Raw genomic sequence first — 24,700 nt, forward strand, 5'->3', positions numbered from 1 at the left:
TTTCTAATGAGACATATATATCATACAGAAAGTATAATTTTTAGTGTCAAAACATCAGAATACGTTTTCTGTTTAAATGTTTAACTATTATGAATACTAATATTTTGTTTAATATCATCATTCTTTGGACAGAAGACTGTGGCTGGGCTCTCCCAAAGATGCTTAAACTCTTACTGTTTCTTATTTTCAGCAAACTTGCTTGATAACATGCTTTTGCGAAGTTCAGGAAAATTGAATGTGGGCACCAAGAAAGAGGATGGTGAGAGTACAGCCCTCACCCCTCGCCCAAAGATCTTGCGATGTAAATGCCACCACCATTGTCCAGAAGACTCAGTCAACAATATTTGCAGGTTGGTCATATAAATTAATTTAACTCTAGTTTTAATAGAAAGCCATCCTTTTTTGACTATAGAATTGTAGGCTAGTGTTTCCAAGAACACATTTTGGGGAATAGGGCCTAAACCCATTGACTCTCAGAGCTGTGCCTGTATGTAGAGAAGTACTGAATCGCATTTTGCCCTGAAATGTTGCTCTGAGGTCATTCTTCCTGCAAACATCACGTGTGCACGTAAACAGAGAGCACAGATCCCAGGGTCCCTGTCAAGGAGCAAGAACCAATTATTTTTCTTTCAAAAGACCTCAGCCCCCAAAATAAATGCAATAGCAGGGGTGTCAAATGTGTGTTTTTGTTTGTTTGTTTGTTCGAACATTTATTATGGTGATGGTGTTAGTATTTTGGAAAGAACACCTAAGCTGTTAGGAATATTTATAAACTGCCTCTGGGAGACAGCGTAGTAATAGAGTTTTATGTGAGCCCACCAGAAGTTAAGGTTAAGACGCTAAGTACTAGAGAATAAACTCCTTAGTGGCTAATCACGTTTGTATAAATACTTTCTAATGTTTGAAACCGCACCGTTTGCCTCTTTCTTCCTTCCACATCTTTATGCAGCCACATCCAGTTTTTTGGTCAGTGTCCCTGCATTGACTCCCCAGGGTGAGGACAACAGTAAATAAAGAGGCCACAGTGTGTCCAGGGCGAAGTGGCTGAGATAACAAGACAAGTGCGGGTCTCAGGAGTTAAAATGTCAGAGCAGCAGAGTCTCCCTCAAGGAGGATAATGGACCCAAATAGGAAGATGGGCTGCTGGGTTTGAACTCAGGGCAGAATATCTGGGCAAACCATTTGGGACCTCATGCCCCAGGAAGAAGCGTGAAGCTGAGTTGAATGCTTTTCTTTTTCATGCTGAGACCTTTTTTTTTTAAAGCTTCCTATGAAGTGGGATCTATCTAATACAAGCTCACCAGTGTATCCTGAAATATGTAGCTCAAGAAATATGTATTAACTGAATGACACAAGGAGGAAATGTGGGTGTATTCATAAACATATGTCTCATTTAATCAGCACAACAACTCAGCATGGTAGGGAATGCTTCTTTCTTACCTTTAGACCTAAGGAATTCAGGGCCCAGAGAGGTCTAGTAACTTGGCCCTTGTATGATAGAACAAGGTTGCAATCTCTGAGCCCTTAGGCCAAGATAAAATGACTCCAAAGCGCAGACAGTGTTTCCTCGGGACACTACCTTTTTGCAGTAAACAGAAAAAGTATCAGGAAAATTACAAAGTTTTCTGAAGAGGAGAAAATTAGCAGGATGAAGCATATTAGGGAGATATTTTACTATTTTGTGTGAGTCTGTAGTAGTTAAGAGTGAATCTGTGTGTGCCCTTTGAGCTGTAGTTCGGGTGATCGTACGTTCACGTTTTCCAAAATTATCTCAATTTCAAATATTTTGTCCTATTTTCCTTATAGGCCATTGAAGTGTTCTAAGTTGATCTGGAAGAAGGCGTTGAGGCATGGTTAACTGCAATGCAAGTTCTCTGTGGTGGGAAGGAGAAGCTTGGCATATGGGAGGAGACGTGGTGGGATTTGAGCCTGGAGACGGGAAATTTGTCTGTGGTCTAAAGGGGATGTTTAAGCAGGAGTGGCAGTGGAGATTGATGTGATTTGATTTGCTTTTTAGAAAACTTTTCTCCGCTGCAGAGTATTGAATGTATTAGAGGGAGACAAAAGTAAGTTCAAGAACAACAGCAGCCAAGTAAGAGGAATTGAAAAGTAGATTCAGGGAGGACAGTTTATGTGAGAGAAAATGTTCTCGGACGAGGGTAATGCTGGTGCAGGAGAGAGTTAGATGTGTTGGAGAAATAATTAGAAGGAAAGTTTTATGTTGACGCCACGGAGATGAGAGGGGACCAAGAGGAGCTTCACAAGTTGGCAGGTGTACACTTAGGTGCATATTGTAGCCTTTTGATGAAAGACGACAGACGAAAATAATCGAGTTTCAATCTGGATGTACTAAGTTTAAGGTTTCTGACACATCCAAATAGAGATCTCCAAGAGTAGGCCTATCAATAGAATGTGGATTTGGAGCTCAGATAAGAGGTTGGGGAGTAGAGTAAGTAGAACATTAATCAGTTTTTTTGTTTTTTTTTTTCAATTGCCCAATTCAGCACACCACCACCCCCACCCCCTGCCGCTTTCCCCCCTTGGTGTCCATACGTTTGTTCTCTACATCTGTGTCTCTATTTCTGCCCTGCAAACCGGTTCATCTGTACCATTTTCTAGGTTCCACATTTATGCGTTAATATGCGATATTTGTTTTTCTCTTTCTGACTTACTTCACTCTGTATGACAGTCTCTAGATCCATCCACATCTCTACAAATGACCCAGTTTCGTTCCTTTTTATGGCTGAGTAATATTCCATTGTATATATGTACTGCATCTTCTTTATCCATTTATCTGTCGAGGGACACTTAGGTTGCTTCTATGACCTGACTATTGTAAATAGTGCTGCAATGAACACTGGGGTGCATGTGTCTTTTTGCGTTATGGTTTTCTCTGGGTATAGGCCAGTAGTGGGATTGCTGGGTCATATGGTAGTTCTGTTTTTAGTTTTTTCAGGAACCTCCATATTGTTCTCCATAGTGACTGTATCAATTTACATTCCCACCAACAGTGCAAGAGGGTTCCCTTTTCTCCACACCCTCTCCAGCATTTATTGTTTGTAGATTTTCTGATGATGCCCATTCTGACTGGTATGAGGTGATACCTCATTGTAGTTTTGATTTGCATTTCTCTAATAATTAGTGATGTTGAGCATCTTTTCATGTGCTTCTTGGCCATCTGTATGTCTTCTTTGGAGAAATGTCTATTTAGGTCTTCAGCCCATTTTTGGATTGGGTTGTTTGTCTTTTTAATATTGAGCTGCATGAGCTGTTTATATATTTTGGAGATTAATCCTTTGTCCGGTGATTCATTTGCAAATATTTTCTCCCATTCTGAGGGTTGTCTTTTCGTCTTGTTTATGGTTTCCTTTGCTGTGCAAAAGCTTTGAAGTTTCATCAGGTCCCATTTGTTTATTTTTGTTTTTATTTCCATTACTCTAGGAGGCGGATCAAAAAAGATCTTGCTGTGATTTATGTCAAAGAGTGTTCTTCCTATGTTTTCCGCTAAGAGTTTTATAGTGCCCAGTCTTATATTTAGGTCTCTAATCCATTTTGAGTTCATTTTTGTGTGTGGTGTTAGGGAGTGTTCTAATTTGATTCTTTTACATGTAGCTGTCCAGTTTTCTCAGCACCACTTATTGAAGAGACTGTCTTTTCTCCAATGTATATCCTTACCTCCTTTGTCATAGATTAGTTGACCATAGGTGTGTGGGTTTATTGCTGGGCTTTCTATCCTGTTCCATTGATCTATATTTCTGTTTTTGTGCTAGTACCATATTGTCTTGATTACGGTAGCTTTGTAGTATAGTCTGAAGTCAGGGAGTCTGATTCCTCCAGCTCCGTTTTTTTTCCTCAAGACTGCTTTGGCTATTCGGGGTCTTTTGTGTCTCCATACAGATTTTAAGATTTTTTGTTCTCGTTCTGTAAAAAAGGCCATTGGTAATTTGATAGGGATTGCATTGAATCTGTAGATTGTTTTGGGTAGTATAGTCATTTTCACAATATTCATTCTTCCAATCCAAGAACATGGTATATCTCTCCATCTGTTAGTATCATCTTTAATTTCTTTCATCAGTGTCTTATAGTTTTCTGCATACGGTCTTTTGTCTCCCTAGGTTTATTCCTAGGTGTTTAATTCTTTTTGTTGCAATGGTAAATGGAAGTGTTTGTTTGATTTCACTTTCAGATTTTTCATCATTAGTGTATAGGAATGCAAGAGATTTCTGTGCATTAATTTTGTATCCTGCAGCTTTACCAAATTCATTGATTAGCTCTAGTAGTTTTCTGGTGGCATCTTTAAGATTCTCTATGTGTAGTATCATGTCATCTGCAAACAGTGACAGTTTTACTTCTTGTTGTCCAATTTGTATCCCTTTTATTTCTTTTTCTTTTCTGATTGTCGTGGCTAGGAATTCCAAAACTATGTTGAATAATAGTGGTGAGAGTGGACATCCTTGTCTTGTTCCTGATCTTAGAGGAAATGCTTTCAGTGTTTCACCATTGAGAATGTTTGCTGTGGGTTTGTCATATATGCCCTTTATTATATAGAAGTAGTTTCCCTCTATGACCACTTTCTGGAGAGTTTTTATCATAAATGGGTGTTGAATTTTGTCAAAAGCTTTTTCTGCATCTATTGAGATGATCATATGGTTTTTATTCTTCAATTTGTTAATATGGTGTATCACATTGATTGATTTGTGTATATTGAAGAATGCTTGCATCTCTGGGATAAATCCCACTTGATCATGGTGTATGATCCTTTTAATGTGTTGTTGGATTCTGTTTGCTAGTATTTTGTTGAGGATTTTTGCATCTATATTCATCAGTGGAATTGGTCTGTAATTTTCTGTTTTTCTAGTATCTTTGTCTGGTTTTGGTATCAGGGTGATGGTGGCCTCATAGAATGAGTTTGGGAGTTTTCCTTCCTCTACAATTTTCTGGAAGAGTTTGAGAAGGATGGGTGTTAACTCTTCTCTAAATGTTTGATAGAATTCATCTGTGAAGCCATCTGGTCCTGGACTTTTGTTTGTTGGAAGATTTTTAATCACAGTTTCAATTTCATTACTTGTGATTGGTCTGTTCATATTTTCTATTTCTTCCTGGTTCAGTCTTGGAAGGTTAAACCTTTCCAAGAATTTGTCCATTTCTTCCAGCTTGTCCATTTTATTGCCATAGAGTTGCTTGTAGTAGTCTCTTAGGATGCCTTGTATTTGTGCGGTGTCTGTTGTAACTTCTCCTTTTTCATTTCTAATTTTATTGATTTGAGTCCTCTCTCTCTTTTTCTTGATGAGTCTGGCTAATGGCTTATCAATTTTGTTTATCTTCTCAAAGAACCAGCTTTTAGTTTTATTGATCTTTGCTATTGTTTTCTGTTTCTATTTTATTTATTTCTGCTCTGATCTTTATGATTTCCTTCCTTCTGCTAACTTTGGGTTTTGTTTGTTCTTCTTTCTCTAGTTCCTTTAGGTGTAATGTTAGATTGTTTATTTGAGATTTTTCCTGTTTCTTGAGGTAGGCTTCTATTGCTATAAACTTCCCTCTTAGAACTGCTTTTGCCGCATCCCATAGGTTTTGGATCATCGTGTTTTCATTGTCATTTGTCTCTAGGTATTTTTTGATTTCCTCTTTGATTTCTTCAGTGATCTGTTGGTTATTTAGTAACGTATTGTTTAGCCTCCCTGTGTTTGTGTTTTTTACGTTTTTTTCTCTGTAATTGATTTCTAATCTCATAGCATTGTGGTCAGAAAAGATGCTTGATATGATTTCAATTTTCTTAAATTTACCGAGGCTTGATTTGTGACCCAAGATGTGATCTATCCTGGAGAATGTTCCACGCGCACTTGAGAAGAACGTGTAATCTGCTGTTTTTGGATGGAATGTCCTATAAATATCAATTAAATCTATCTGGTCTATTGTGTCATTTAAAGCTTTTGTTTCCTTATTAATTTTCGGTTTGGATGGTCTGTCCATTGGTGTAAGTGAGGTGTTAAAGTCCCGCACTATTATTGTGTTACTGTCGATTTCCTGTTTTATAACTGTTAGCAGTTGCCTTCTGTATTGAGGTGCCCCTATGTTGGGTGCATATATATTTATAATTGTTATATCTTCTTCTTGGATTGATCTCTTGATCATTATGTAGTGTCCTTCCTTGTCTCTTGTAACATTAAAGTCTATTTTATCTGATATGAGTATTGCTACTCCAGCTTTCTTTTGATTCCCATTTGCATGGAATATCGTTTTTCATCCCCTCATTTTCAGTCTGTATGTGTCCCTAGGTCTAAAGTGCATCTCTTGTAGAAGGCATATATATGGGTCTTGTTTTTGTATCCATTCAGTGAGCCTGTGTCTTTTGGTTGGAGCATTTAATCCATTCACGATTAAGGTAATTATCGATATGTATATTCCTATGACCATTTTCTTAATTGTTTTGGGTTTGTTTTTGTAGGTCCTTTTCTTCTCTTGTGTTTCCCACTTAGAGAAGTTCCTTTAGCATTTGTTGTCGAGCTGGTTTGGTGGTGCTGAATTCTCTTAGCTTTTGCTTATCTGTAAAGCTTTTGATTTCTCCATTGAATCTGAATGAGATCCTTGCTGGGTAGAGTAATCTTGGTTGTAGGTTCTTCCCTTTCATCACTTTAAGTATATCATTCCACTCCCTTCTGGCTTGTAGAGTTTCTACTGAGAAATCAGCTGTTAACCTTATGGGAGTTCCCTTGTATGTTATTTGTTGTTTTTCCCTTGCTGCCTTCAATAATTTTTCTCTGTCTTCAATTTTTGCCAGTTTGATTACTCTGTGTCTTGGCGTGTTTCTCCTTGGATTTATCCTGTATGGGCCTTGCTGCACTTCCTGGACATGGGTGGCTCTTTCCTTTCCCATGTTAGGGAAGTTTTCGACTGTAATCTCTTCAAATATTTTCTCAGGTCCTTTCTCTCTCTCTTCTCCTTCTGGGACCCCTATAATGCGAATGTTGGTGCGTTTAATGTTGTCCCAGAGGTCTCTTAGGCTGTCCTCATTTCTTTACATTCTGTTTTCTTTATTCTCTTCTGCAGCAGTGAGTTCCACCATTCTGTCTTCCAGGTCACTTATCCGTTCTTCTGCCTCAGTTATTCTGCTATTGGTTACTTCTAGTGTAGTTTCCATTTCAGTTATTGTATTGTTCATCTCTCTGTTTGTTTGTTCTTTAATTCTTCTAGGTCTTTGTTAAACATTTCTTGCATCTTCTCGATCTTTGCCTCCATTCTTTTTCCGAGGTCCTGGATCATCTTCACTATCATTATTCTGAATTCTTTTTCTGGAAGGTTGCCTATCTCCATTTCATTTAGTTGTTTTTCTGGGGTTTTATCTTGTTCCTTCATCTGGTACATAGCCCTCTGCCTTTTCATCTTGTCTGTCTTTCTGTGAATATGGTTTTTGTTCCACAGTCTGCAGGATTGTAGTTCTTCTTGCTTCTGCTCTCTGCCCTCTGGTGGATGAGGCTATCTAAGAGGCTTGTGCAAGTTTCCTGATGGGAGGGACTGGTGGTGGGTAGAGCTGGGTGTTGGTCTGTGGGCAGAGCTCAGTAAAACTTTAATCGGATTGTCTGCTGATGGGTGGGCCTGGGTTCCCTCCCTGTTGGTTGTTTGGCCTGAGGTGACCCAACACTGGAGCCTACCCAGGCTCTTTGGTGGGGCTAATGGCAGACTCTGGGAGGGCTCACACCAAGGGGTACTTCCCAGAACTTCTGCTGCCAGTGTCCTTGTCCCTTGGTGAGCCACAGCCACCCCCGGCCTCTGCAGGAGACCCTCCACCACTAGCAGGTAGGTCTGGTTCAGTCTCCTATGGGGTCACTGCTCCTTCCTCCAGGTCCTGATGTGCACACTACTTTGTGTGTGCCCTGCAAGAGTGGAGTCTCTGTTTCCCCCAGTCCTGTTGAAGTCCTGCAATCAAATCCCACTAGCCTTCAAAGTCTGATTCTCTAGGAATTCCTCCTCCCGTTGCCGGACCCCCCGGTTGGGAAGCCTGACGTGGGGCTCAGAACCTTCACTCCAGTGGGTGGACTTCTGTGGTATAAGTGTTCTCCAGTTTGTGAGTCACCCACCCAGCAGTTATGGGATTTGATTTTATTGTGATTGCGCCCCTCCTACCGTCTCACTGTGGCTTCTCCTTTGTCTTTGGATGTGGGGTATCTTTTTTGGTGAGTTCCAGTGTCTTCCTGTCAGTGATTATCCAGCAGTTAGTTGTGATTCCGGTGCTCTCGGAAGAGGGAGTGAGAGCACATCCTTCTACTCCGCCATCTTGAACCAATCTCCATTAGTCAGTTTTTTGCTGCGAAATAAGTATCCTTAAAATCACAATGATTCTTACCACTAAAGACATGTATTATTTCATTCCTGTGTCTTCCTGTGGGTTGCAACTGTGCTGGGCTCTGCTGGCCTGGGTGGGCTTGGCTTCAGGCCTGCTCCCAACGTTTCTTCATTCTTCTTGACTGGCAGCTACCAAGGGCACATTGTTTGTTTGTTTGTTTTAATAAGCAAAGAAACAAATTAATTAATTAATTTATGGCTGCGTTGGGTCTTCATTGCTACACGCGGGCTTTCTCTAGTTGCAGCGAGCGGGGGCTATTCTTGGTTGTGGTGCACGGGCTTCTCATTGCAGTGGCTTCTCTTGTTGCAGAGCATGGGCTCTAGGCACACGGGCTTCAGTAGGTGTGGCTCGTGGCCTCTAGAGTGCAGGCTCAGTAGTTGTGGCGCACAGGCTTAGTTGCTCTGCGGCATGTGAGATCTTCCTGGACCAGGGATCAAACCCGTGTTCCCCGCATTGGCAGGCAGAGTCTTAACCACTGCACCACCAGGGAAGCCCCAAAATTCTTTCTGAAATGAGTTTGAGGGATCAACCTCTTAAAGCTTCTCCTTGTGTCATGTCCTCTAACATTCCATTTACCAAATCAAGTGACATTCTCAAGCTCAAAGTCAAAGGGAAGCCATGGTTAGAGTGTGGCATGAAGAATTAAGAACAATAATAGAACAATCTATTCTACCAGAGTACCACTGAGCCTTGAGACTTTAATGCTTGGGTAAAGGAGGCTCTCCCCAGGAGACTCAGAATTAGCAGTGAAGCAGTGAGTATGGTGTCACTGAAGCCAAGTTTACTGAGGGAGAAAGAAGTAAGGTCAGCCATATTAGATGCTGTTAGGAGAAGAACTGAAATCCAGCCATCAGATTTGTTGACCTTGATAACTGCAGTTTAGAAATATTTAATGTGGAAGTAGATATGGAGGGCAGATTGGAATGGGTTGTGAATTGTATGGTTTCCAACCTTTGATTTATGATAGCAAAGAAGAAGAAAACTAAAATACAACAAAGCCAGCAATCAGTAACAATGGAACCCCTCAAAAAACGTGGGTATACCATGATAGCATGCATCGGTTATCTTGTAGAAGTCAACAGAAAACTAATATTTATTGAGCTTTTGTACTACTAGCATGCTTACTTTCACCTATCTTTAATCATCACAGCACTCCTCTAAAGAATGTAGCATTATCTGTACTTTTCCAGGTGAGAAAGCTGAGGCTCTGAGAGGTTAAGTAATTTTTACTAGGTCACTCAGTGTTCATGCCCAAATGAGTGAAAAGAAATTGTGGCCAAGTTTACAAAGTACTAAATTTTTGACCAACAGCTAACCCCTGACCCTCAAAGGAGCAGAAATACTCACTCTTGAGTAAACTGTACATACATTTTGCTAACGAGGTATTGACTCCAGTTGAGTCTCCTGTGAGCTGAGGTCAATCATGTCTGAATCACAGGGCTGGTTTTTGTTCCTGTGTCCCTAGACCTAAATAGATCCAGGCCTTTCTGCCTCCATTCCTATAAGCACTCCAAATCAGTGCTCCTCAAGCTATCTCTGGTCAAAGTTTTTTTCCCCGATAAGTTGTGCACTGATACTTTCTAAACTACAGTAAAAATGAATTACTAGGAAAATTAATTTTAAAATACCTACAAATTGTATGCTTCATTTTTCTATTGTCTATTAATTAAATTCAACAGAGCTAAATTTATTGCTGTATATACAGGTTTCAATTTCTGTAGTAATGTACTCACAGACCAGTAACAAGTAGTTTGCAAGGGAACACACTTTGAGTAATACTGCACTAAATCTTGCACTTCTAGGTAAAACAGTTCTAAAGACAATGGTGTACTTGCTTGGGGCTTAGATAAGGGCTGGTACCAGGCAGATTGTAGCCAAGCTGGATGTCCTAGGTAGATCTCATGCTCATTACCACTCCCACTTTCCTGGAGAGAATAATCCAAAAAGTGGCCCAAATCAAAATTGCATCATACTTAAAAGAGATTCTGAAATCCCACATGATAATTCAGAGAACATATACAAAGTTTAGGGGGTGTTGTTTTTTTTAAAAAAATATTTATTTGGTTGTGCCGGGTCTTAGTGGCAGCAGGCAGGCTACTTAGTTGCAGCATGCATGTGGGATCTAGTTCCCTGACCAGGGATCGAACCCAGGCCCCCTGCATAGGGAGCACAGAGTCTTATCCACTGCGCCAGCAGGGAAGTCCCTTTTTTTTTTTTAAACTCTTCATGAGTACCATCAATCACTTTACCAGCCAGCATTCTTGTCGGAATGTTGATCATGTCATTCTTGTCCTTGATTCCTATCAGGTGCAGATGTGTCTGCTTCCAATATCCATTCCATTTACATTGCCTAATAGCATGCATATTAGAGGATGTAGTACAAATATATCATGCTGAATACAATATTAGAACCATTTTTTAATATCCATAATTCAAAATAAGAGGCGAAGCCATTGTTCAGTCTCCCTCATTATAATATCTATCTTCTAAATATTTACCTTTCTAGGTGTTATTTTTCATGGTTTATCCTTCTTATTCCATTTCCAGATTCTATTCCTAGGACCTCAGACTATCACTGCATGCCTTGAAAGCTGCATAGTCTCCTTAATAACTCTTTGTGTATCACTTTCAACATGCCAGTGTTCTGTCTTGTTTTCCTGTCCTAACAGGCGTAATCTCAGCCTTGATTATTCTTTTCTGTATAGAATTTGGTCCTACTTTATGTATCCTTCCGTGTTTTACTTGATGTGGTCTGTGATAGTCATTTTTGTCCCTTTCTCACCACTTCCCTCAAGTTCTTCTACTCTCTCGTACAAGTCTATCCAGTTCTAAAATTTTTTTTTACTCTTTTTCAAGGTAATTTAAAAAACTTCCTCATTTATCTTACTGGGTTCTGACCAAAAATTCTCCTACCTGGGCAGTTTTCAGGGTTTGTAGGTGTAAGAAATCACATTGGATGATTGCATTAAGCATGTGCACATGACACCAGGTGCCTAAACGAGAAATTTGATACGTCTCCAACTGTATCCCGAAGAGTCAAAGGCGGCAGAAGGGAAGGCTTAGGGGCTTAATAGGAAGTGAACGATATACGGCTCTTTACAACTATACATAGAGGACCATTGAAGGTTTTTGAGCAGGAAGGAAAATGTAAGATTTATCGGGCAATGCTGTACAGAGCCCTTATACAAAGTTTGTATTAACCCAGAGCTTCTCAACCTCCTGCTGAATGTGGTGGTGTGTGCTTTTAGAGAGGTACTTCTGACCCAGGTCTCAGGGTGTTTAAAGTGAGCATTCTTCTCATTTGTTTGTACATCTTCTGTTCATCCAGTTTATTCCACTGTTGCCCAGGCCACCTGAACATTGAGCTTTATGATCTTTTTTTTTTTTTTTTTTCCAGTAGAAGATGTTGAGTTAAAATCATTTCATTTATGAGAGTGGTGGGTCCTTCTTTAGAACTTATAATTCAGTTGGATGAGGCTATGGTTTCAAATTCACTTACGAAGTCTTTTGTAAGGAATAACTCTGCTTTTGTGGCCCTCAGTTATAAATGATACTTAAATGGGTCCATTTGCTCTTGGACTTAATAGGAAGTGAACATTGTAGGGCTCTGTACAGCCATACATAGAGAACCATTGAAGATATTTGAGCAGGCAGGAAAATAAGATTTATCAGGCAGTGCTGTGCAGAATGGGCTAGAGTCTTGAGAGAGAAGAGGGGGCTTTCTGCTTGAAGGCTCTCAGAGCAGTCTAGGCGAGAGGTAGGGAGGGTCTGCACGGGGTGGTGGAGGTGAGAATATGCAAATGCTTGTTTAACATAGAAAGTGAGACAAGTTCAAAAAATCTCGTACCTCCTACGAAAAATGAACAAAAATGAACAAAATGCGGAATCACTTGGTATGGCTGCCGGAGAAGGATGTATGATAGTTACACTTTCTTGAGGATGAAGTAAAAAGGCCTCTCTCGCATCGTAACCTCATCATTAATGCTGTAACTTCACCTTCCCCCCAGTGCTATGACCTCTCAGAGGAAAAACCAGAGAAGGGGAGCAGTGGTAGTCATATCTATTTTACCCTCTTTCCCTCTACTGCTATGGGAACCCACTCACCTAAGATGATAGGGTAGAAAAACAAATATAAACCTTAGGGTTCTGTTACTCTGGTCATTACCTTTGTGCAACATTCTTCTTTGCCTTTTCCCCCCAGTCAGTAGAAAGCACTTGGTTAGCTGGTGATTTCTGTCCCTCCTGCTTGAAGTCGAACGACTTTGTTTTTCCTAGGATTGGTTCATAGATGTTGAGCTCCTCGAAAGCAAAGCCTCCATCTTCCTCACCCTTGCTTCTCATCGTCCAACTCAGTCTGAGGCATAGTATGCTTAATAAATGTTTGTAAAATTAACTATTGTTCACAAAGCTCTAAGCAGCTTTCAGCTGTTTTAGTTAACTGACTAAAATCTACATGATTTAAATAGCAACTCTAAAAGTTGTACGTATCTTTCAGTTTACCTGTGACAGAAAACTTTGAAAACTTTGTTTATCCCCTTCAATGTGAAATAGATATTTTAGAAGACAGTGTTCTCAAGGACCTATTTATAATTGACCTAAAACAAGCAGCATCTTTCAAATAGATTCTGACGGAAACTTAAAAGAAATTTATGAATTCTAGTATTTCTTACATACTGGAAAAAAAAGTAGAATAAATAATTTGATTCAGTTTGATCAGAATAAATAAATTGATTGGTATAGAGAACAATAAATCCCTGTGTGCAGTTGCACTTGAGCAAGTATCCATTTATTGAATGAGTTTTTGTCAAGAGCAAAATTTTAAACTATTTAATAATTAAATAATAACTTTGAGTTATTTAATAATTTTTAGATTATTTTATTAGTGCTCTAAAATTTCCTATCACTCTGATTGGGTAGATCAGATAAACTCTTTTTAACTCATACTTTAAAAAAATATTTTATAGTTAAAGTAATCTTTATAAAGATCACAACTAGTTAGAAGAAAACTTCTACAGCAGTCCCTTCTCAACTGTGGTGGTTATTGTTTCTGGACAATCCTGGGGTTTACAATAAAGAAGCATAAGATCTTAGTGGAAAAAGAGAGTTAAAGGGACCGAAACTTGGGTAAACTTTATAAAGCCTGTACTCACTCTACAATGAATGAGTTGGGGTCCAGAAGGCCGTTTATAAATCCATCTGAGCCCAAAGGAGAACAGGCAGAACTTTCAGGCTCTGGTTGCACGTCCACCTAAAGAGTATTATTTGGTTCCTCAAACCTTTAAACTAGGTATATCCCTTTCTTACTTGCTAGTAAATGTTCACTTGGGCACACTGAAGATCTCTTGAGGCAGTTTATCCCCGATGATCTCTCAAGATGTTCCAGGCACTCCTTTGCCTTTGGAATATTGGGCAGATTCAAGGAGTCATGAAACTGTAGACCAATCCAAGGGTTGTAGCAGAAGTTTTGTTATCACTACTTTGACCTCATATGGCCTTTTCATTTTCAAATGCTTTGCTTTTTCATGGATTAGCACTATGTTAAGAGGTATTCAGTACTGATGACTGATGTTCATATGCAACTGTTCTGTTTTGTCAATTACTTTTCTTTACCTATAACACAGGGGCAGAATTTTTTCTGGTTTTTTTTTTTTTTTTTTTGAAATTTACATTGTCTTTTTTATTTGAAGTATAGTAGATTTACAATATTATATTAGTTTTATGTGTACCACATAATGATTCAATATTTTTATAGATTATACTCCATTTAAAGTTATTAAAAATAATGGCTAAATTTCCCTGTGCTGTACAATATATCCTTGTGGATTATTTATTTTATAAATGGTAGTTTGTACCTCTTAATCCCCTACCCCTATCTTGCCTCTCCCCCCTTGTCAATTGTCTTCTCTTAAAATTCATAATCATTACTGTAATCAAGTGGTTCATCCTGCGTTCATGTATACATCTCACTACTTTCAATTTTGTTTAAAATTATTTCAACTTTTGTTTCCTTCATAATTCTTCATCTCTTTTTGTTATCACTTTCAACATTCTGGGGATGTTGGGGTAATAATCTATATAAAACATTTAAAAACTAAGCTTAAATATGGCAACCAGCAACAGAATGTTCAAATAAGCCCATGGTTAAGAGTTGAATGTCTCTTAGTGATGGGTGACGTTGATCAGCTTTGACTCCAGAGCGTAGCTGTGTTTACATTTGTGCTTGCTTGAGAGTCGAAAGTTCTCAAGTAATTCTTAAGCTTCTGTAATTGTACTGCAGGTTTCCAGGTAATGTCCCTTAGTAGCTAGCAATTTCAGTAAGAAGCTTATAAATTATTTTTGCTTTCTTGTTAGTAATATGCACTTGAAATGGTTTTCCGACTAAATATTTGAGTTCCTATCCGAATTTGTGACTTATGGGACACCGACTCTTCTTTCCAGGGTCTCTCTCCCTCTCCATCCCCTCTTTTTTAAATTTATTTTTTATTGAAGTAACATTGGTTTATAACATTATATAAGTTTCATGTGTGCAACATTTTATTTCTACTTTTGTGTACACTACGGTGTACTCTCCACCAAAAATGTAGTGTCCATCCTCTCTTTTTATTTTTAGCTTCCCCCCTCTTCACAGACGAGGGAGTGCATTTTTAAAGCTTGAATTTACTCTTCCTGATGTTTCTTTATATTTCCCAGGACATTGTAACAGTAACCTGCCAACAGCTTTACCAGCTTTCTCTCTTCTTTCTTCATTCTTAAAGTTGCCTAACAGTACATTTCTGTATTCTCAGATTTTGATTTAAGGAGACCTCCTGATTAAGGAGAAATTAGTCTTTTTAGATTTAACATATTGTATCAAACTTTTCTAGCTGCTCTATGATTTCCTAGTGTCAGAAACTTAAACTGACTTTATTCCTAACTCCTGAATTTTACTTTCGATGAGAAGTGTTAAGTTACACATATAGTCTAAATGTATAGGAAAGGGATAAAAAAAATCACATGGGTATTGTTTGCTTATATTGTTTAAAGTAAATTTCTAAGGGACAGGTCTTTTATTTATTGCCTTTGGCATTTACATTCTTTAGATTTTCATAGTGATTTCAGTACATTGGCTAAAAAGCCCCAAAGAATTTAGAGCATGGGCTGTTCCAAGGCAGTCTTTCTCCTGCAGCAGTATTCATGCATTTGACCTTAGTCTAACGAAGAGATTTATCATTGGCCATTCCTAGCCATTCATTAGTATGTTTGAACTTTGCTGTGCTAGTTCTTATAAACTGAGGCATTTTGGATCGCTTGAGGCTTATAAACCAGGTAAACAGTTCTAAGGGTGTTGATGGTAACTGAAGCGCTAATGTATGGCAGAATTCCGCTACCACTAACACAGAATAGACCAACACACAAATCACGGCCAACGCCATGCTCAGAGCTTTCTTCCCGTGACCTTTTAGGACTATGTTGTCACATCTGTGTTGGGTGTGGAGCATGCATATATATGAGAGAAAGATGGATATATCCTTTAGTACTTTATTTCTTAGATGTGCAGTAGTGGTTTATGACTTATATTGGGAGTCTGCGGGCGTTTATCACCCGAGCTTGTGAAGACAGTAGTGTCTGTTTATAAATAGTTCTATATATAATAGTCCTTGTTTTTCATTTTTAATCCCTGTGGAAATGAAGCAAGAAGTCCTTGATTCAAGGCTTGATTCTGTAACTGTTTTGTTTTGTGACCTTGTACAAGCTTGTTAGACTCTCATAAATTTAGTTTACCCATTTGTAAAATAGAAATAATATCACTTCTCATTGTTGTTGAGAGGATTAAATGAGGTAGAATAAGTGAAAGTTCTTTTCAATGTAGAAAACCAGACAGAAAAGAAAAGTATTGTTTCTTTGGCTTCCATGATCTTGTTAAAAACCCTTCTTTCTGTTGTCCATCCTTACCCCACACCCAAATAAGACAACCACAAAGCCTGATGTTTTCATATGCCTGCCCGGAAGCAGAGGGTACCACATGGCAGAATCTTACTCACTTCACTTAGGCTGTGCTGATCCCAACTCCTACCTCTCCTTAGTCTGTGTGTCTTAGTAAGAGATAAATTTATTTCACTACCTCAGAGCAAGTAGAACCAGAATAAATGTTCACCTGCACGGGTTCAAACCCCTGCTGTGCCTCTCACTAGCTGTACAGCCTTTGAGAATTACTCAAGGTCTCTGAGCCCCAGTTTCCTCATATAGAAAGTAAGCATAGTACTACCTCCTTCTTAGAGTGGATTTCTGAAAGTGATACCTGTGAAGGACCAAAATAAGTGTTTAGCATCTAGTATATATGGTTAGTAATTTATACGTTATATGGAAATTTTGGATCCTTCTTTCTTGCAAGTTTCTGGACAGAGGAGATAGTACTAAATATTTTATGATAATTAAGTCAACTTTCATAAAAGGAAGTTTGGGGATTCTTTAAACAGATAGTGACCTGTAATGGTAATAATTGACTTTCTTCTTGTTTGTAATGAAACAAGTGATAAACATCTTCATTTCCTTTTACCGTAGAGACACACACACACACACACACACACACACACACACACTTACTTTGCCTGTTTGGTCTTCAGCACAGATGGATATTGTTTCACAATGATAGAAGAAGATGATTCTGGGATGCCTGTGGTCACTTCTGGATGTCTAGGATTAGAAGGCTCAGATTTTCAGTGTCGGGTAAGGAAGATAATTTGATTCTACTTTGTAACCTTTCATTGGCTAGATTTCAAACAGCCAAATTTCAAACAAGATATAACAATTGTTTTTGTTTTTGTTTTTTACTATCTTGTTTTCAGTAATTTGGAAAATAATTTGAAAATTCGCATTGGGTCAATTCTCCCTTCATTTAGAAATCAAATATTCATTTTATTTTTGCTGGTAACTTCTGGTTTAGTGACTCATTAGATCATCTTGCTCAAATTCCAGTTTGGTTAATTGCATTAAGCCAAACCTTCTTCCTCAGTTTATGCTACACATGTTGGTTATTACAAATAGAGTAGTAATTTTGTTGAAATGCAAAAGTTGCAGTAAGATAATACATGATGATTTGAAAGAAATTACCTAATACAATACATCAGTTTCACCATGTTTGAATAAAACTATCAGAATTTTAAGCGACTTCTCTAAATAGTGTTAATGTACTAGTTTTGGATGATATGACTTTGAAATTTAGGGGAAACCTATTAATAGCTGTTTGGGTTCAATTTTAGGACACTCCCATTCCTCATCAAAGAAGATCAATTGAATGCTGCACAGAACGGAATGAATGTAATAAAGATCTACACCCTACGCTGCCTCCACTAAAAAACAGAGGTAAGAAGAGGAAGGCTTCCAGGCTGGAAAAGCTTTAGACATAAAGAAAATGAAAACTTGAATTATTCTCTTTTCTAAATGCATCTACCTGTACCATTTTCCACTACTGGGGCAGAGGACTGAGGCAAGATGACAATAATGAAATGGTCATTCAAAGACATGTGCAAGGAGTTCTCAGGAAAATAGTTGCACGTGCCTTCACTCTTAAGATGCTTACCTCTTTAACCTGTCCTCATTTCCTTCAGAATACTATGGTGTCTAGAGCTTGGAGTGGGTTTCAGGAGGGTAGAGGAGGGAGATAGTGTTTTACGTTTACCCCTAAATGTTATTCAGAAGTTGCATTTCACTCAAAAACTGCTATTTGGCTACATTCGTTTTAAAAATAAGGACCTTTTAAAGGACTAATTCAGATTATCTGCTGGATGGCATTTCCTTTTATTTACACTGGAGTAACTACTTTTTAGTCAATTCATATGTATTGGTAAAATGGAGAAAATATCTAGAAAGTTTAATTCTAAGACTATACATTTAGTGTTGCTTATTAAAAAAGACACATACTGCATCCCCAAAGACTCCTGGTTAAAAGCAGCTCCCATGTTTCCTTTCTTCTTGTTCTCACCATAAAATAAATGATTTGTAATTAGGACTCAGAGAGTCCATAACTTATATAAGTAGCTTAAAATGATTTGTCATGATTGATTTTTATTTCTTGAGAGAGAAAATCTTCCCAACAAAATACAGTGACATTTCTGGGTTTTGATGATGATATTTTGTAACATTTGTTCAAACTATAGCCTAGAAAACTCTGTAAGATTGATTCATAATAATTCACATCAAAAATTCACAGATTTTAATTTTGCCAGTCAACATGCTAGGTGTTATGGATAACAGAAATGGATGAAGAAAATTCTTGCTCTCAACACATGCACACTAGGTTATGAGAGAGAAACATGGAAATAATTAAATTATACTCAGGCAGGAAAATCTCAGTAGAGTTCAATTATAAAGTGTATTAAGGACACAAAAGAGTGAGTGGCTCACTTTGGGGTGAGAGGATGTCAGAATAGCTTCATAGAAGTGATACTTGAGCAGACTTTAAGGAGGAACAGAAGTTTGCCAAGTGGATAAGGCAGGAATAAAAAACTTAAAAATTAAAATGGCTAACATAAGCCAGAATTACGCTAATAACTGTTACATTAATTAACCCATTTGAGCCTCACAACAGTCCTATGGGGTATTTAGGCTTATTATTCCCCACTTAAAGGTGAGGAAATTGCAGCACAGAGAGGTTAATTAACTTTCCCAAGGTTGCACAGAGCCTGTGAGTAACCTGTGACTCTAAACAGAGGCAGTCTAGTAAGTGCAGAGGTTTAGTTTGTAAGATTTGAGAAAGATTTGCAAAATACAAGCATAGGAAGCAGCATGGCTGGGTGGAGAAAGTCCCCTAATTCAGTTGTCTGAAGCCTCACAGTTCAAAGTGGGCCTGTGAATCAGCAGGATTAGCATCGCTTGGAGCTCATGAGAAATGCAGACTCTCAGGCCCCACCCCAGACTCCTAAGCCTGCATTTTTAATGAGATTCCCCAAGTGATTTACATGCACATTAAAGTTTGGACAACACTTTGGGTAGAAAAAGACCTATACGTGGATATAGCTAGTGCCACTGTGTCTCAGCACGTGAGTTCGACAGCCCCTTGTTCAAACACAGTTCCACTGATGTCAGGTTGCTGTAAAATTCTAAATGCTTACTTTCAGTTTTTTGTAGTTATTGCCTTGTGAATCAGTTGCAAAAAGTAGGTGATCCGTAGACAACATTTTGAATAGCATCTGTAGACAACACTGATGTGTTTGGGAGTGGGGGGCGGGAGGTGGGTGAGGAGTGCTGGAAATGAAGGTAGATGTGCCAGAATCGCTTTGCTCAAGGAAAAGAAGTTTTTATTACCTGTAAGTGGAAGAGATGCGTCCTAGCAGTAGCGGTAGGGTTTAGGAAAACTGACTCAAATGCTGCAGTGCACGTACTGTCCTGTAGATGGAGCCAGATTCTAGTTAGGACCATGCAGGCAGGGGAGGGTTCTCTGACGAGGTTGAGTGCTAGGCACTTTTTTTAAATTTTTTTAAAATTTTTATTTACTTATTTATTTTTTAGGCACTTTTAAAAGCAGAGTAAGTCTCTAGGGAACTCAGTGAAAAGGCTTTGAAAAGAAGGGCAGTAGTATTGGGAAGACAAGTCCTTGGTGAAGGGCAGTAAGAGAAAGAGGATGTTAGAGTGGCTGGTGGATTATGTTGAGGCTTATACAAGGTGACAGACTTGGGGGGAGTTTAGTGGCTGTAGGGTTTACCATTTTGAACTCTAAGGGTCCCAGGTAGTGCCTGGGTGAGGTCCCTGCAGATTCCACCTCACCATTTTGGCACAGTCATTTTGGGGTCCAGTAAAAGTCAAAGCAGGCTGTGGTCTGGGAGCGCTGGTCTTTCTTACACAAATATACCATAGAGCTGCTGCCTTTCTTTTTTTTGCCTCTACCATATACACATGGGCAGCATTTTTATTGGAAGTGGACTCTACATGTTTACTGACTATCAGTAATGCGTTGGTCGGAAACATTTGCGTTGCAGCCATATTGGATATATGTCTTTATATAGCCATATTGGAGATACGTATATTTATGTTTTGGTATAAAACGCAAAATAAAGAACAGGGATGTTAAAGAGACATGGAACCATCTTATTTTGATATTTTTAACTTTAGCTGTTGTTTTTATACTTACGACCAACCGTAACTTTTGTGGAGCCGGGGCAATGGTATAAATGGAAGTCCACATACCATTTACCTAATTATTTAAAACTCATAAACCAATGTAGAAGACTGGTAAGTAAAATACTTTCTGTTAACCAGACTTAACAAGAATATTTTCATAGTGATGGGGAACACCAGCTTGGCATTTAGAATGCTTGAACTACTTAGACTTATTCCTTCCAGTGTGGGAGTGGGAGTGATGGGGCACCCCGTTCTTGGTTGTGTCTGGCACCGGGAGGGGTCTCTCATGCACGCAGCTGGACACCTGTTTTGTGTCTGTCTCAGCCTGCTGGCAGTGGCACTGTCGGCTAGGAAAGTCTGAATCACTTACCTGGGTCCATACCACTGTGGCAGCCCCCACAGGCATTTCTCTACTGGAGCTAATGTTGTGGCTAGACTGACCCGTGTGGTTCTTATTATCTAAAATGCACCTCTGCAGCCACTGTCAGAGAAATCTGGAAGAAAAGATGTACTGTTTGCAAGAACCAGAGGGTACACAGCACACCTGAGGGCCACACAGCAAGGTCACAGGTATGGGGGGGTGGGGACCTGGGGTTCTCCCTTTACTGGGGTCAAAGGTGGGGTGCCTAGGGTTTCACAGTTTCTCTCTTTATTGGCAAATTAATTAATTTTGAAAGTTGGGTTATAATTGACATATAACATTATATTAGTTTCGGGTGTATAACTTGATATTTGTATATGTTGCAAAAATCATCACCACAGTAAGTCTAGCTAACATTTGTCACCATACATGGTTACAAAAATGTTGGCAAGTTTAAAACATAAGAGTGGGGGGCTTCCCTGGTGGCGCAGTGGTTAAGAATCTGCCTGCCAGTGCAGGGGACACGGGTTCGAGCCCTGGTCCGGGAAGATCCCACATGCCGCAGAGCAGCTAGGCCCATGAGCCACAACTACTGAGCCTGCGCTCTAGAGCCCACGAGCCACAACTACTGAGCCCGCATGCTGGAAGTACTGAATCTCATGTGCCTAGAGCCCGTGCTCTGCAAGAAGAGAGGCTGCGATAGTGAGAGACCTGCGCACTGCGATGAAGAGTGGCCCCCGCTCGCCGCAACTAGAGAAAGCCCTCGCACAGGAATGAAGACCCAACACGGCCAAAAATAAATATAAAAAATAAAATAAATAAATTAAAACAAAAAAACAAAACAAAACATAAGAGTGGGAATTAGGGCACGGGAAGGGAAAAACAGAATTATTCAAGCAGTCAGTTATCCAGGGAACCTCACGGACGGGGTGACCTGCTTCCTTACCGAGTTGTTTTACTAGCGGTTGTGCCGTACAGCTGGCAGTGTGTTTATTTGCGATGGACGTCTTTGAAGCAGAAGCTTAACGTCAGGCACCCACGCTACAACACCCCAGCCCTCTGGTTTACACTCTGCCCACATGTCTTGCCCCAGACGCCCCTTGGCCACTGCTTGGTCACCCCTCAGGCCTTTGGGTAAGTACACCAGCTCCTTGGTCCACCCTCAGGGAGACAGGGGGCCTCACAGTTTCCAGACACAGGCCTGGGGCCATTTAGGTAGAATTCCAGACTTTGGGGCAATGGCCAGTGTTTTAAATGGAGAGCAGGATGGGACAAATTCTGGGTGGACACATTGCCTGTGTTCTGCAGACCCACTGCTCAGTGGGAAGGGGCCCAGTTGAAGGGAGCCAGAGCAGGACCCTCTAAAGCTCAGAGCCTAGGTAACTGTGATATTTGCTAATGTGAATGGAGTGCTTACTTTTTACTGTGGCTCTTTTCTAAGTACTTCACATAAACTGACTCATTTAACCCTCATAACAGCTCAGTGGGGAAAGCACCTTTAGCATCACCCCAGTTTCTCAGACGTGCAGCTAAGGAATAGTGAGGTCAGGTACTGTGTGAAGGTTACACGGCTAAAGTAAGTACTGGAGATGTGAAATCGGCCTCTGACCGCATCTCCCTGAATCGTCTATAAAAAGCCTTAAATGACATTCTCAAAAAGAGAAAAAAGCTTTTATGTATCTAAGAGTTAGAAAACTCTAAGTAAGTAGTGGTTAGCCATGTCACAAAATAGTCAATAAACGAGATGATTACTCTGAAGCCTTCTGTTTATTATGTTTGCTTTGCACAATTAGCGTTTTCTCCATTCTTAGAGTATGGTTTTAGAGGGTTGCTCCCTCTCTCTCTCGCACACACACTCACTCTCCCCTCCTCCTCTCTCCTCCTCTTCCTTCTAATTTATCATCTATTAAGGCCCGCTTATGTATTAATACTAGGCTAGTGGTTTTCAAACTTAGGTGCATCAGGATCACCTGGGGGGCTTATTAAAACACGGATCACTGGCCCCCACCCAGAGTTTCTGATGCAGTAGATCTGAGTGGACCCCAATAATTTGCCTTTCTAAGGAGTTTCCAGGTGATGCAGATGATGTTGGTCCGGAGACCACACTTTGAGACCCCCGGGCTAGGCGTTGCCTGATAGATTGCTACATATTATTATAGTAGACTTCCTATAAACCTATGTGTCAACCTAGTATAAAGCAGACACTGTATTATTAAAAGTTGAGAGGGTTAAAAAATCCAGCTCACCATTTTTTTGTTGTTGTTCTTTTTTCTTAATAATCGCTCTTCTAAAAAAGTTAAATAATTAACCTTATCTCAAAACATCTGTATTACTAGCTGCTAGATAATAACAGGCTTAGGTGAGGTTCTGTTATTAGACATCAGAGAAGTACTAAGCGTAGGGGTAAATACCTACAAATAAATTGTCTTATTAAAAAATAAGCAAGAAAACCTTTTCTACCGATCCAGAGTTTTGTCACTCTTTTTTTTTTTTTTCCCCAACTTAGATGCATTTAGCAGGAAATTGGAGATACAAAAAAAATCCAATAAATATTTATCAATGTATATTTAGGTCCTTGAAATTTTATTTGTCATCTTCTGTTTCAAAAAAGATGATGAAGGGTGACCAGAAAGCAGCAGAAATTCTTTTATGAATATTAGTTTTCCTTTTGCTTTGCTTATTCCATTTCAGCACCAGCAAAGCAGAATACCCTGGGACAATATTCTTTCTCCTGAAGGAAGAAATATGAAAAGTAATTAGATCAAATGCAGCACCTTCATTATAAACAGTAAAATATGATTCGGGAAGCCCAGTCACACTGCAGCTGGTGCAAAGCGGAGGGAGACATGTCTGTTTTGATGGAGAGGCTTGTAGGGAGAAGTCGTGGTGCCCTGGTGTCTGGCTTCCTGCCTGCAGAATTAGTGATGAAGGGGCACCGAGATGCTGGGAGGGCTGATGTACAGTTCCAGCATCACATGGTTTGACCAAGATATTGTGAGTTGAATGTTCTCTTGAAATGGTGTGTAGGCAAGAGAATTTGATGAGGTTTCTTTCCTCCTCCCAAATTACTTACTATTACTTATTTTTGTTTAATTTTCTTTTTCAAATGAGCACTTAAAGAAGTGAAAGACTGGTGTTGAAATGAACAGAAGCCCTTGCTTTATTAAATGGGATCCTCAAATTTGGCTTTTACAAGAGCAAATAAAATTCATATAATTTTTTGGAATAGGTATAGTTTGTGTGTTTAAATATGGGAATTACTAATACACGCTACATGTATACTTCATGGAAAATGTATCAGAAACAACTGTTTCTGTTTTCAAATAGGGTAATTTCAATGTAGTTTAAGTAAAATTATAATACAGGATTTCCAAAGCTAAACTTTACCTTATTATTTCTTTTCTTACTCAACTAAAAAATATATTCTGAGCAGTTCACAGATTTGTTTAAAAATGCTATTGCTTAGCTTCGGGTATTGCCAATTACAAATTAAATTCAATAGGTAACAGGTATTTAATCAGTGAAACCGTCTCCCTTATTCTCTATAACACAGATAGGTTGCATATATGATAGCATCTAGAATGCAAAGGTCAGTTGCAGAAGTTTCCTTCTGACACATATATTATGCTTGTGGCAGTATAAACCGGTACATGAGTCTGAGCTGAATTCCTTGCCAGGGAATAGCTCTAACATTTCTGGAAATGTGCAGCTTCTAACTATTTTGGAAATTCTGGTTAACTTTGTATTTGGGATAGGTGAAAGAAACTTATAAATAATTAGACTTTTTCTTTCTCACTGAACACAGTAATCTGGATATAACAATTCTGTCTTAACTTCCTTTGTTACCAGAAAATATAATGCTAAATCTTTTTCTGCAGGAAAATAACTAGAATATTATGTCT

General features: G+C 39.1%; 1 protein-coding gene and 1 long non-coding RNA gene across 13 annotated transcripts in view; one reads left to right on the plus strand and one right to left on the minus strand.

Annotated features, from left to right (window-relative positions):
* The window catches only part of BMPR1B (bone morphogenetic protein receptor type 1B), a 413,799-nt gene that overhangs the window by 353,022 nt on the left and 36,077 nt on the right, over positions 1-24,700 (plus strand). For 11 of the 12 annotated variants that reach the window (XM_082461770.1, XM_082461771.1, XM_082461773.1 and 8 more), the window contains 3 exons: positions 191-350; positions 16,945-17,047; positions 17,581-17,683. In XM_082461770.1, the coding sequence (XP_082317896.1) occupies positions 208-350; positions 16,945-17,047; positions 17,581-17,683 (349 nt within the window). In that variant the 5' untranslated portion in view covers positions 191-207. The remainder of the gene's footprint in view (positions 1-190; positions 351-16,944; positions 17,048-17,580; positions 17,684-24,700) is intronic. The other variant, XM_082461768.1, reaches the window with a different exon arrangement.
* LOC309660829 overlaps positions 1-24,700 on the minus strand; it is a 1,143,314-nt gene that overhangs the window by 148,350 nt on the left and 970,264 nt on the right. The gene's annotated exons all lie outside the window — the stretch shown is intronic.

The sequence above is a fragment of the Balaenoptera physalus genome (assembly GCF_965194825.1).
Source record: "Balaenoptera physalus genome assembly, chromosome: 5".
In the NCBI taxonomy this organism is placed as follows: domain Eukaryota; kingdom Metazoa; phylum Chordata; class Mammalia; order Artiodactyla; family Balaenopteridae; genus Balaenoptera; species Balaenoptera physalus.